Source organism: Fistularia commersonii, chromosome 20 (assembly GCF_037954325.1).
Source record: "Fistularia commersonii isolate RoL2024-O1a breed Wild chromosome 20, RoL_Fcom_v1.0, whole genome shotgun sequence".
Classification (NCBI taxonomy): domain Eukaryota; kingdom Metazoa; phylum Chordata; class Actinopteri; order Syngnathiformes; family Fistulariidae; genus Fistularia; species Fistularia commersonii.
The window spans coordinates 14,511,482-14,524,025 of NC_141303.1; the positions used below are offsets into that span (position 1 = coordinate 14,511,482).

General features: G+C 49.1%; 1 protein-coding gene across 2 annotated transcripts; it reads right to left on the reverse strand.

The window, feature by feature from the left end:
• Window positions 1-235: 235 nt before the first annotated feature.
• elp3 (elongator acetyltransferase complex subunit 3) lies at window positions 236-12,119 on the reverse strand. 2 transcript variants are annotated; one of them, XM_086166973.1, is made up of 15 exons: window positions 11,960-12,119; window positions 11,131-11,230; window positions 10,614-10,752; window positions 10,330-10,400; window positions 10,120-10,183; window positions 9,949-10,017; window positions 9,575-9,729; window positions 5,331-5,492; window positions 5,092-5,218; window positions 3,072-3,265; window positions 2,867-2,957; window positions 2,467-2,532; window positions 2,165-2,392; window positions 2,002-2,083; window positions 236-1,198 (listed from the first exon to the last, which is right to left on the reverse strand). In XM_086166973.1, the coding sequence occupies exons 1-15, from the start codon at window positions 11,979-11,981 to the stop codon at window positions 1,122-1,124; spliced, it is 1,647 nt and encodes a 548-aa protein (XP_086023099.1). In that variant the 5' UTR covers window positions 11,982-12,119; the 3' UTR covers window positions 236-1,121. The 2 variants fall into 2 exon arrangements, with proteins under 2 accessions (XP_086023099.1, XP_086023098.1); XM_086166972.1 differs by having other exon boundaries at window positions 3,072-3,349.
• Between the last annotated feature and the right edge of the window lie 425 nt (window positions 12,120-12,544).

A 12,544-nucleotide genomic window follows, 5' to 3' on the forward strand; every position in this document is an offset into this window, starting at 1 on the left:
CATACCTCTGCTCCACTTCCAGCTCAAGGCCATCCCCATCTGCATTTGCCTTGTTTTTGACTCATTTAAAACAAATATTTACAGAAAATATTAATACACGGGGGGTTATTTTAAGCCGATTTGGATCCCGGTCTTCAGCCGCTCCCTTGTTAGTATCAAACACGATCAAGGACTCGGGTTTTATCGCAAACAAGAAATGATTAACTGAAATTTCATACAAAAACAATTTGTAAAATGATGTTGGTAGACACTTTATTTTCCTGGTCATTTTAAAACCCATTGTCCCAAATGTATAGAAGAGTCGTCCTCGTAACTTGAATTTAAAAAAAACAGTTTACATTTGCACCTTCTCCCCCTTCACTGCAGCACAACCTTCGAGTGATTCATCATCAGTTTCATTTGTCTCAGACTCCGGGGTGTTTCTCAGACCCCCTTTTCTATCATTGTTCCCTCTAAGCTGATCATCTCAAACACATCATTTAAAAGTAATGGTCTTGTTGCTTTTCCAGTGGCTGTTTGTGTGTTTTCCCAGGGAATGGAAAAACGGCCAGCCTATTTGTAGGTTTTCCAGGACGCGTGGGAACCCCGGGGGGGAAAAATGGCGGAAAACGTGTCGGCCGAGAATCCGTGCCAGGATGGGATTAACTGACAGGCGTCGCAGGGATTTTCATGTAACGCCCGTTTCCAGCGTCCTGGCTTTGTAATCTGAAGTCGCGCTGCAGAAACCCGGCCGTGGATAATTGGATTTTTTTTCATTAATGGCAAATTGGAAATGAATTCCCAGGGTGAGCAGGTTTGTCATCCCTGACCAAAATCTTTGCGGGGTGTTTTCACATTTCCATTTCCTTTCCGGACGCGTGGAACACAAAGCCTCCCGTCTCAAACGGCGTCCGTCCCCGGCTTCAGATCTCTGGCTTCATCTAGGTTGACTTTATTCCTGGCGTGGTTGTCACCTGCCTCCTTATCTGGAGGCCGGGCATCCCCGCAGAGCCTCGGATTAATAGCGACATGACGGGCTGAGAGAGGACACTGACAGGATCTGCTTTCATGTTTGACAGCAACATGTTTGGCCGTCCCACAAATACAACCCACTGTGTGCAGACGAGAGGAGAAGGAAAGCCTCAGTGCAGATCCTTCACCATGTACGGGCCCTCCAGCTCGTAGCCCAGCTTCCTGTAGTAGTTCCTGGTCCCCACGCCTGGGAACACACCACAGAAGAGAGGCGGTGAACCGCACGCCTAGCACACCGTACGGAGACGTTTCAGACACCGGGAGCAGATATCTGCCTGAAAGCGGCGATTCACGGTGAAAACCGGCCGACTGCGTGTTGATGAGGGTGCAGCTTTCGCGTGCTCGCGCACGGCGGGTGCTTTTTCGCATGTCTGCACTCAAGCCAGTCGCTGAGATTTGTTTCCAAGAAGGGGAAGTAAAAGGGCCGGCGGTTAATGGGAAGTTGATAAACTTCCCATTAATAACCCCCTATTAGCTGCGACGGCTCATTTCATCATGTGTGGAATGATCCCGTCTACAACCAACATCATCCATTACAAGATGCGACAAAGATCGCGTCCTTATATGTATGCATATACATACAGTGTGTGTGTGTATATACACTGCTCAAAAAAATAAAGGGAACACTTAAAAAACACATCCTAGATCTAAATGAATGAAATATTCTTATGAAATACTTTGCTCTTTACACAGTTGAATGTGCTGACAACAAAATCACACAAAAATGATCCATGGAAATCAATTGTATCAACCCATGGAGGTCTGGATTAGGAATCACACTCCAAATTAAAGTGTAAAAACAAACTCCAGGCTGATCCAACTTTGATGTAATGTCCTTAAAACAAGTCCAAATGAATCTGTGTTGCTTCCTGAGTGGACACTATGATTTCACACAAGTGTTACATTGTGTTGTTCAAGTGTTCCCTTTATTTTTTTGAGCAGTATATGTACACACACACACACACACATATATATGGAAGCCCGTCCCACCTGAGATGACGGCCAGCTTGTTGGATCCGTGCTCGTCCCTGGCGATCCTCTCCGCCTCCTCCATCAGCATCATGCCGAAGCCCTGTGCGGAGAAGAGAGGAGTTAGTGCGCCTTCGGCCCCTGCTGGCCTCCTCGCGGCCCCCTGGCCCTGAGTCGGGCTCACCTGGTGCTGGAACTTGTTGGGGTCCCGGCTGCTGACGGGGACCACGCTGCCGTACACGTGCAGCTCGCGCACGATGGACGCGCCCCCTTTGAGCTCGGCCCGGAAGGACTGTGGCGAGCAGCGCCGCAGGCGTAGCAGGCCGATCAGGATGTCCTGCTCGGGGTCCTCGTAGGACAGGAAGGTCTCCCAGCCTCCGTTGGCGGTGTAGTCCCTCCTCACCAGCTCCACCTGGACACACACACACACACACAGCTCAGACCAAACACACACACACACCTCCATATCTCTAGGTCCTCCCTTACCTGGTATGGTCGCACTTTGTGATGGATCTCTTGGATCCCCACTTCTCTTGTCCGCACGTCTCTGCACTGTCCAAACACACACACACACACACACACACAGTTGAATGTCTGATCTACTTCATGCTGGATGACCTGAGTCAGGTCGTCTCCAGATAAATTTCCCGATGGTGATGAACCGCCGGCTCTTCAGTCACGGGGGTTAAGCGGCGTGCTGGTGGGGGGGGTCACCGACTGGCCAACGCTACGCATCACTCACTGTGACACTCAGGGGCCCAACATGGCTTCTTGTGGCCAGTCTCATGGAAAGGGAGAAGGACGCGGTTCCCGACATCTCTATCACAAGTCTGCATTCTTCTAATCTGGGTGCCATCGTAAGGCAATCGGCAGCTGAACATCTCACCTCGGTCCCCATGTCCTTCATCCTGGCCAGAGCCAGCTCTCGCAGGTTTCCGTGCTCCACCCCGGAGCTGACCAGCGGCATGGGGATGTCCCTGAGGAGGCGACACACACACGGGTCCACATCAGCCATCGGTCAACTACTCCCTGGCCTTCTCTTGACCGTCAGCGCAGATGTCGACGGTCAAGACTGCCATCGGTTCGCTCACCTCTGCACTCTGTAGACCCTGGTCCACGGCGGCACCAGCGCCAGGATCCGGGCCACCAGGTCCACCAGGTCACTGGGCGTGTAGCTCTTGTAGCGTCCGGTTTTCCACAGCTCGTACAGGCCGGTCCCGCGGATCACCAGGGTGGGATAGAGCTTCAGGCCGTCTGGTCTGAACGCAGGGTTCTCGAAGAACTCCTGCAACACGGGCGCGAGACTGAGGACGGCCCATCCCGGGCGACCATCTGACGAGAAGCCTCCACCTATCCCTCGGGCGTCTCCCTGAAAATTTGCCGATTCCAAGGTAACCCGCTGCTTGTGAACAACATACACTCAGAGTCCAGCCGGAGCCGGCTCATCCTGTTTTGACCCCGTTTTGACCCTGAGCAGCCTGAAGGAAAAGACCGGGCTCCTCCGGCACTTCCCATTTGGGCTGGTGGCTGCGGGATGGCGGGCTGCCGCCGCAGCCCCCGGACACCCGGCGAACCCTCCCCCCCTCGATGGCAAACATCTGGCCACTGGAGATAAGTGAGAATCCCAGGAAGTTCTTATCGAATTTCATTATCAGGACAGGGCTGACGGACGCGAGGGGGATGTAAAGTCATGCGTGGCAGCGGAGCAGGACCCCCAGTCTGTCTTCTAATCTGTGCACGTCCTCTGACAAGACGGCCTCCTTCCACGCCTGGAGCAGCAGGCCACCGGCAGGAGGAGGGCTCCTCTGCGGAACACGCTGCCCGATTACAGGTACAAAGACCTGGGATTTGTCCTCGTGGCTCCCGTTCGGGACCTTCTCAGCCACGGCTGACCTTCGACTCGCTTTCTGAGGATCGGCTGATTTCTGCCAGAAGCCAGGCTGCTTTTACCACCGTTGCTTTAGAAGACGACCCAATTCCCCGCTTTTCCGAGATCAATAATTCTCATGAAGAACTTTGAAACCTGGACCGGTAGAGGGGTGGTCCCCTCTTCCTGGGGATGTACTTGGATCTACTCAAGGATCCAGGAGAGGAGGGGCTGAGGGGTCTGAGCTGGCTGCAGAAGATGTGGTCCTGCTGTTTCTCTCTAATCCTACCCTTTCTCAGGGACCTTGAGAGTAACTCTTATCTGACTCTTGTTCTTGTGGGCCCACTCACCTCACCGCCGCCACCTGACTGAACATAATGTTGGCAGATGCTCTACAGAGGAGGTCACATCAGGAAACATGAGTCAAACAGGTCTCTTCCAAAAAACCTCACTTTCTCTACCCCGTTAGAGATCTGACTCACAGGGACTGCTCTCAAAACACACACACACACACACACGCGATGCAGCAGTAAGACGAACAGTGAAGCTTTAAGTGACCCAGTGTGGTAGAAGCCTGCCCCGTCCCTGAGTCAGGTCTGCAATCAGGGCTAAGAGCTTCATCTGACAGTCACCTGACAGCAGCAGACATCTTCTCTGCAGTCACACACACACACACACACACACACACACACACACACACACACACACACACACACACACACACACACACACACACACACACACACAGTGGCTGCATGTCCATCATATCTGAGGCCTGCTAATAATGACCTCCTTTCTGACTGTAAAAGCTTTGACGAGGATCATCTCCAGTCTGGACCTTCTAAACTCATTTCAACCTCCTGTCAATATTTGAAACAATGTCCGCTTCTCTGGGCTCTTCCCTTCAGGCGTCACCACAGCCGACCATCTGCCTCCATCTAACCCACACAAACTACCTTTCTGTCTTCTTCCACTCACTCAGTAAACCTCCTCTAGACCTCCTCCAACCTTCTACCCAGATCTTCACCATCCCTCCTCTGTCCATGTCCAAACCATCTCCAGAACATCTAACACATGCTGTCCCTCTGACTGAATCCATCTGTCTTGTGTGTGCACGTGTGTGGTCACAAGGGTCTTACTGAGACCCTTGAATCCATGTAATCTGTGGACTTTGGTAGTTGATCTCCTGCCCCCTCCTTGTAAAGTGGCTCTCCAGAGAGCACGGCGATGGTGCAGACACTCACAATGAACTGCTCCACATCCCTCTCCATGCCGACGTTGGGCAGGTCTGGCATCATGTGAGCCACCACTTTGAAGCCGGCGTCTTTAGCCAGATGGAAGGACTCGCACACGGCGCGCACCGTGTGGCCCCTGAGCAGAAACACCAGGTTACAACCTCACACACACACACACACACACAGAGGCTTTTCTTATCAGCATTGGGAGGAGTAAATAGTGGCACACACACACACACTAGGCTGACCTGTTGGTGTCCCGGGCCACGTCCTCGTACACGCTCTGCACGCCGATCTCCAGGCGGGTGCAGCCGTAGGCCAGCATGTCGCTGAGGTGTCTCTTCAGGCAGTAGTCAGGCCGGGTCTCGATGGTGATCCCCACGCACTTGGTGTTGCTGCGCTCCGAATGCCTGCGGGCAGGTGTGTGTGCGTTTGTGTGAGCGGTGCAGCGGAGATGAACGATGGTGAGGGTTCAATAATTCCGAGGTGACGTGAAGAGTCAGCCCGACGTCAGACGGCGTTCGGATTGTGTTTACGGCCTCCCCATATCTCCGGTCACTTATTTATGATAGTGAGCCCGAACGGCGGTGAGGATCTGATGATCGGCACAGGAACAGAGGGGGGCTTCTGCTCGACAAATTAAAAGGAAACTGTGTATTCCTGTGGCGTGCCCGGTAAACCTTAGCGACACCTCTGCAACCCACCCTCACTGAGAAGAAGAAATGTGTTTATTAAGCCGTCATGAGCAGAAGGCGGCGGAGGACCAGCACCAGGGGAGCAGCCAGGAGTCCAGTGCGTCTCTTTCATCGTTACACTGCGGCTCTGAGTGGCTTGGGAAAATAAATTATAAATATTTAATTGAAGAATATTTCATTTGTGTTAATTCCTTTTTTTTTTAACTTTTAGTTCTAAGTTGGAAGATCATTGTGATCTTGAAATATTAAATAAAATTATATTGATTATTTTTCGCCGCTCAAAATAACGTCACACTGGCGGAAGCCGGTATACCCGCCAGCCGGTAAAGTCCCGATTTGCAGATGCTGTGCGCAGAAGTTCAGGAGCAGAAGTCTCATAAACCAGGTAAAATAAATATTTATGAAGATATTTTGCAAATATTTATTTTTTTATTGTTTACTGACACAGTGATTTTTTCCCGATTTATTTTTAAAAATCAGGTCAAGGCTCCGCTAAACGCTCTGAAAGCCCAAAGCTCAAAATGACTTCATTACATAAATAAAATTTAATTTTCTCTGTAATACTTTGTGAATTTCAGAAGCAACACACTACACACTTGTTTATACAAAGTGTAAAGGTAATAAAAAGCAGTATATACAGTGGTACCTTTGTTTTAAACGTCAAAAAGCAATTGCGGCTCCCACTGTTTTTTTTTTTTTTTTCCAGAGGAAACCGGGTCTAAATGGCTCTTTGGGTGTTACGGGTTGCCGACCCCTGGGCTTGGAGGAACCGGCTGTCCGCTTTACCCCCCTGCACCACTGGCCCTCGCAATTCTAGGATTCACCGTTTTCCGTCTAAAACCAACAGCGGCACGAGGCTTTCACCGAGAGGCTCGGCAGCCAAAACCCCACCATACGGCACTCATTTCTTCATGGCGGTTTACAAAGCCAGTCTTTGAACACCTCATTATCCAGCACCTTAACATTAACCTCACATTAAGAGCGGTCAAAATAAACACATGGAGGCAGAAAATAGATGTTTGAGCAGCAAGTGGAGAGGAACCAGACATTAATGGGTCTGTGCCATTTATCTGAGGGATCTGCAGCTCGCAGAGAACGCCATCTGACAGCTACTTCAGAGCTGTGAAGGAAGGCTAACAGTATGGTCCACTAGAAGGTGGAGAGGAAGGGAAGAGAAATCTGTTAGCAGGTTGGAGCGATTGGAGAAAATACCATCGGCCAGAAGGCAAGGAAAGGAAAGGTGGAGGAGATGCCCGGGAGGCCAAAACGGAAAGCAAACAAATCTTAAAAAACCAATGTGTTCACAAACACCCGGAAAATGTTCATTTGCTTGGGCGTTCCAGGACCTCCTGGCCCTGCGTCCTCCAGGAGCCTTCAAATGTGAGGAGTCACTGATGGAAATCTAACCGCGGCGAGCGGCCCGACAGAAGCATCTTCCCCGCGGCCATTTTCTCCACTCCGGGTGCCGCAATGACCATCAACCCCCCCGGCAATCTCACGCCGCTTCTGATTCCGTATCTGCCGCCGATAAATGTCCATCTCTGACAGTCGGCCGTCTGATTTACACCAATTCCAGGAGTTTATGCTCCAGAGAGGACGGTCAGATTGGGCCCAAATGAATCAATAAAAAGCCCATTATCTGAGGTGATTATCTCGCTGTTGTGATCAGGAGCGACGTGCTAACAAGCACGCATGAGCTGACGCCCGGGCAGAGACCCCCCCCCCCCGTCCCGGCCCCGGCAGGGCAATCACAGCAATCCGACAAAGACACAATCATCATCATCATCATCCTCGGGCTGTATTCGGAGAAACGAGACCAGAAAGTCCAAAATCCAGCTGTAAACAAAAACATCAAAACCATCTTCAGTGTCTGATGAATGCACCGAAAGGCCAAAGAATCAAAAGAACTATGAAAACGGCAACACGTGACATAAAAAACGCCCCAAAGACGGCTCCAAATGCTCTGAAGAGCAGCGATAATTATGCCGTTAACTAACGAAGAAGGGAGGCTCTGAAGATGTGTAATAGATTACTGAGGAACGGGCCTGACGGGGCTCGGTCTGATGGGAGGCGGCGATACAGGAATCAGATTTGAAACTGCGGCTTATATCCACACGACACGGCCACAGATAACACACACAATGTTCTCGCTGTGATGATGGGAGCAGTGGAGGCGTGGGGCACACACACATGTAAACACGCGCACACACACACACCAAGATAAGGGTTGTCATAAGCCAAACCGATAGTCTCTTCCTTCTCAAACTGAACAATCACAGGATCTTAATGAAGGTGGCTGATAGAGCAGGCAGAGGCAGGCCCAACACACACACACACACACACACACACACACACACACACACACACACACACACACACACACACACACACACACACACACACACACACACACACACACACACACACACACACACACACACACACACACACACACACACACACACTTTTCTTATCAGCATTGGGAGGAGTAAATAGTGGCCTCTAACAGCCAAGCAGCTTGAGAGTGCTGAGAGCCCAAAATTGGGCCCCGGCTGCGCGGTGAAGAACTGGCCTCCTCGTCCAAGTACGCTCCTGCTTTGACTCTCAATCTGACTGTTTTCCCAAAAAGCGTGGTCTCGTCCATACAGAGAGCCCGCTTTGCTTCAGACGCCGCCACAAATCGATGGAAGACGCAGGGAGTGTTTACGGACAGACAAGGGCTCGTCAGTGATGCCGGGCTGCTTCCAAATGACTGCAGCCTTTGTCCTCTTCTGTTCTCACCTCGCTGCTACCGATTATAATGGTACATGGTTATAAAAAAGCAAGTAAGAGTCTCAGACTGTCCCAAGAGTGACTCCAACTAAACAAATCATCCCAATCTAACAGTGATTCAGAACACCTGCAAGGAATGAGCTAAAGCTGTCAGAGATCATATACAGAATTTTAAACCGTTGCATTAATGTAACGGGGAGAGTGACCTTTACATCTGATTAACAACAAGAATAACTACATTTTAGCAGGAAACTACATCAGACTACATAAATAGTCCCAAAGAGTTTGTTCACCCAGTTCTCTGAAGATACAAGCTGTTAGCTTGAAGCTGTGGAATTAAATAATTTCATATACACTGTTACTTCCTCACCTTTGGGCTGCACCTTTAGGGGAATCCACAGCCAATCGCCTGCCTCCATCTAACTCTCAGCCAATCACCTGCCTGTATCTAACCCCTCCTCTCACAGTATGTCCTCCTCTCCTCTATCCGTAAAGCTCCACTCTGGTATTCCTCTGGACCTCCTGCCTGGCAGCTCCACCCTCAGTATCCTTCTACCCAGATCTCCTCCATGATGTTTGTGTGATGTAGATGTTGGTCTGTGGAACTGCTCTTCATAGCTGTAGGTGAGATTTACTAGATTGATCCCAGGATTGGGAAATTCTTTGGAGGTGTTGGGTTTAGAAGAGCTCATCCGAGTGGAAACGAATCACTATACTTAAGTGGACACAGACTCCCGCCTTGGTGGTGAGGCAGTCTGGATGGCCTCAGATGTCTGGCCTGGTCCCTCAAACTGGAGACCTGCTCATTGGTTTCTCACTATGTTCCTGATCTTGGGTTCCTCCTGTGCTCCTGACAGAGGACTTTTTATGGTGAAACAGCCCCCTCTAGTGGCCGAACACTGCATGACATTCAGGATGTGTCACTTTAATGGTCTGTTTTGTCCTTCACTCTTGAGTGTTGTAAGGAAACACTTGTGAACCTCCAGAGCAGGTAAGACGCATGCTGGCTGAAAGGTGCGGAGTACCTGACGGCCTCGGCCACGTTGTTGGAGGTGTGTCCCGACAGAGCGTCGTGGAGGTTCCTGATGAAGTAGTCCCTGTACTCCTCCGACAGAGCCATGAAGGTACCGCCCATCACGATGAACTCCACCTTGTCAACGCTGTGACCCAGCTGCTTCAGCTGCACAACACACACACACACACACACACACACACACACAACACATCATGTCTAAATCAGCCAATTGTACCTGCCAATCAGCAAGAAAAATTGGCCCTTTGGAATTAACACAGTGGTCTTTGGCTATAAAAACACTTCAAACAGCTCAGAGGAAAAGCTAAAAATGACAACTGGTGTGTGTGTGTGTGCATGTGTGTGTGTGTGTGTGTGTGTGCTGACCTGCTCCACTCGATGCCTGGTCTGAAGGTAGGGGTCATATCGGGCTCGGATTGCTCTCATGGACGTTGGCTGTGGGAGAGGAAGGACTCAGTGACGAAATGAATTATATTTTAAAAGAAAGCCAGTCAGTGCTGATCTAGAGAATAACGGGCCATCAGATGGCGATTGTACCTCGTAACCGGTGTAGGACTGAGTGGAGTATTCAAAGTCTGAGTCTGGACCTCCAGGACAATACCTGTCACAGAGAAGGTGACACTTTAGTTCCCGTCAGAACAAGACCAGAGAACAGGAGATCAGACGGAAAACCATCCCGGCATGGAGGAGCTCCGCCGCACTCTCCATCTCCGTCTTCACTTCAAGGCGCCATTGAAGCAGACTTACACGCAGATGTTTCCAGTGAAGTTGATGTGTGGACATCGATGGGGCTTACACATCACTGCGACCACCGCGATCTGAAATACAACACACACAGATACACTGCATTAAACTGCTCATGGAACGATGGAATGATAACACTATCCAATCACTGTCACACTTTGTAGACTTTCTAGCAGTATCTGTGCAGAGACCTCCCAGGGGGAGGCGCTGTTTTATCTAAAAGCATTTGAAAATGTAAAAAAGAAAAGACTTCTGTGACTTCCACTTCAGCGGCGGTGCAGACTTACCCCGCTGGCAGTACGGATGGGTTTGGCCTTCAGTTTGGGGACCAGAGCCCGGCGGTACTGGGGGGGAACGGCGGCAATGATGTCCACCAGCCGAGGCTGAGCTTCCAGTCCATATTTAGCCGAGGTCTTTGTCTTCACTCTGGATATGCAAAGTAAGGAACAGATTATTAAAGCTCAAGACTGTGCAGAACATTTGGGAAATCGTCTGAAAGAAAATCAAAATGAATGTAGATAAATGTACAAGATAGTCACCAAAAACTCAAGAAAACCATGAAATTAGCAACAATTTAACTTAAAAGCAAAACAAACAATGGATTCCTCAGCACACAGACATGAAATACATCCCTGTTTATTTGAAAGATGCTGAACAAATCAATAAGATTCGAAGGTGATGGAAATCAGCTCGACACCAGACCTTTCACAGTGACTTTCTCCTCTGTGTTCATTGTGACTAAAATTGCAAGTCAAACGCTTGACACCGTTAGAATCACAGCTGCTGATCCTGAAAGACACATACTTGTTGAGGTTGATATCTTTTCCTTCTTCGTGTGCTTCCACCAGCTGCCGGATGACGTCAGCGATGGTCATCATCATCAGCTCGGCCCGGCTGGCGTCACCTGAAAAAGATCAGCGGAACTACAGTCACATTTCTGGCGGCTCAAAGAGCAATATTTATTTGATATGTTAGACTGATCTTCAGCTATCTTTTTGTCCTCTTTCCCTCCATCCATAAACCCCCTCTATCCACCATCCCTCCTCTGTCCATCTCCGAACCATCTAAGTGTGACTTTATCTCCAGAACATCTGACATGTCCTGTCCCTTTCCTTTCCTTCTGGATGATAGTCTTTTCTCACTTTCCTCCACCCACTCCCATCTGCTTAAACTAATAGTTTTACTCGCTAAATAAATACTTTTAATCGTTTAACTGTGAGTAAATACAAGTTTCAAACTGATTTCTATTCATGGGGCAAGACACGAGTGTTGACATGAAAAAACAACAAACAGGACTCCAGTGAAACACGAATATAAAGTGAAGGGGTTCATAGCAATGAAGAACAGGGAGGCTTTTTAAGCTAGCATGTAAATCTTTGGACAATATTTACAGTGTCAAGATATACGATGAAGTTATTTACAAATGTAAAATTAGCCAGGTACCTCAAGTAGAGACACGATACTTATTCCAGCAACTTCTGAGACTCTTAAATAAGGTGTGACTCCCTATTAAGTCAATTTATCGACTTCATAACAATAATGACTATAACCCTTAGCATTAGCAGCAAGCTAATGCTACCAACGCTCGCAGGAGGCGCTCCGACACTTTGGACAAACTCCGTCCGGGACTCACTCTTTTTCTTCGGCTTCCCCATCTCTTCTGTCTTCTTCCAGGTCTTTTTTCTGCGTGTCACAGGAGCTTGGGTGATCTTCTGCCACGCAGGAGGCTTAAGGAACCTGTAAACATCACGTTGCGTGCAAATGCTCTGCTTCTGCCGCCCGGCAACGCCGAGTGTCGTAAAGTGTCGTAAAACGACACCTTTACGGCAGCGTTGTTTTGAATTAAGTTTCACAAACGTTGACGACTCAGTGTCTGCTTTGCTAGTTCGTTTGTTTTTTCCCCAAAATGAAACTTTTGCACGCATTCGGGATAATTTTCTCCAAACTATATGGTGTCATGAAAATGTAATTTTTTATTCAAATGAAATGTGATCTTATCGATCGCCAGAGATATCCTAATTATTTGCACCCTTATTCTCACTCGAAAAATGAAACGCTTATAATCGAGGGTCAGTTTGATATTGAAAACAGATACTTTTGCAACAAGCACTTTCTTTTACAGTATAATCGTTTTGATGATGCGTACAAATGAGGCAATGTTAATTTGTAACGAAGACCTTTCTGGTATTTCGGAGCTCATCATTTGGCTCCTGGTGGC

Bases quoted from the DNA above. Each gene is read 5' to 3' on its own strand.
- elp3 (XM_086166972.1), bottom strand. From the start codon at position 11,981: ATGGGGAAGCCGAAGAAAAAGA. The intron at 5,219-5,330 runs GTCAGCCTAGTG...GTTTCTGCTCAG, and splicing joins GTGGCCCGGGACACCAACAG to GGGCCACACGGTGCGCGCCG. The intron at 2,958-3,071 runs GTGAGCGAACCG...TCGCCTCCTCAG, and splicing joins AGGGTCTACAGAGTGCAGAG to GGACATCCCCATGCCGCTGG.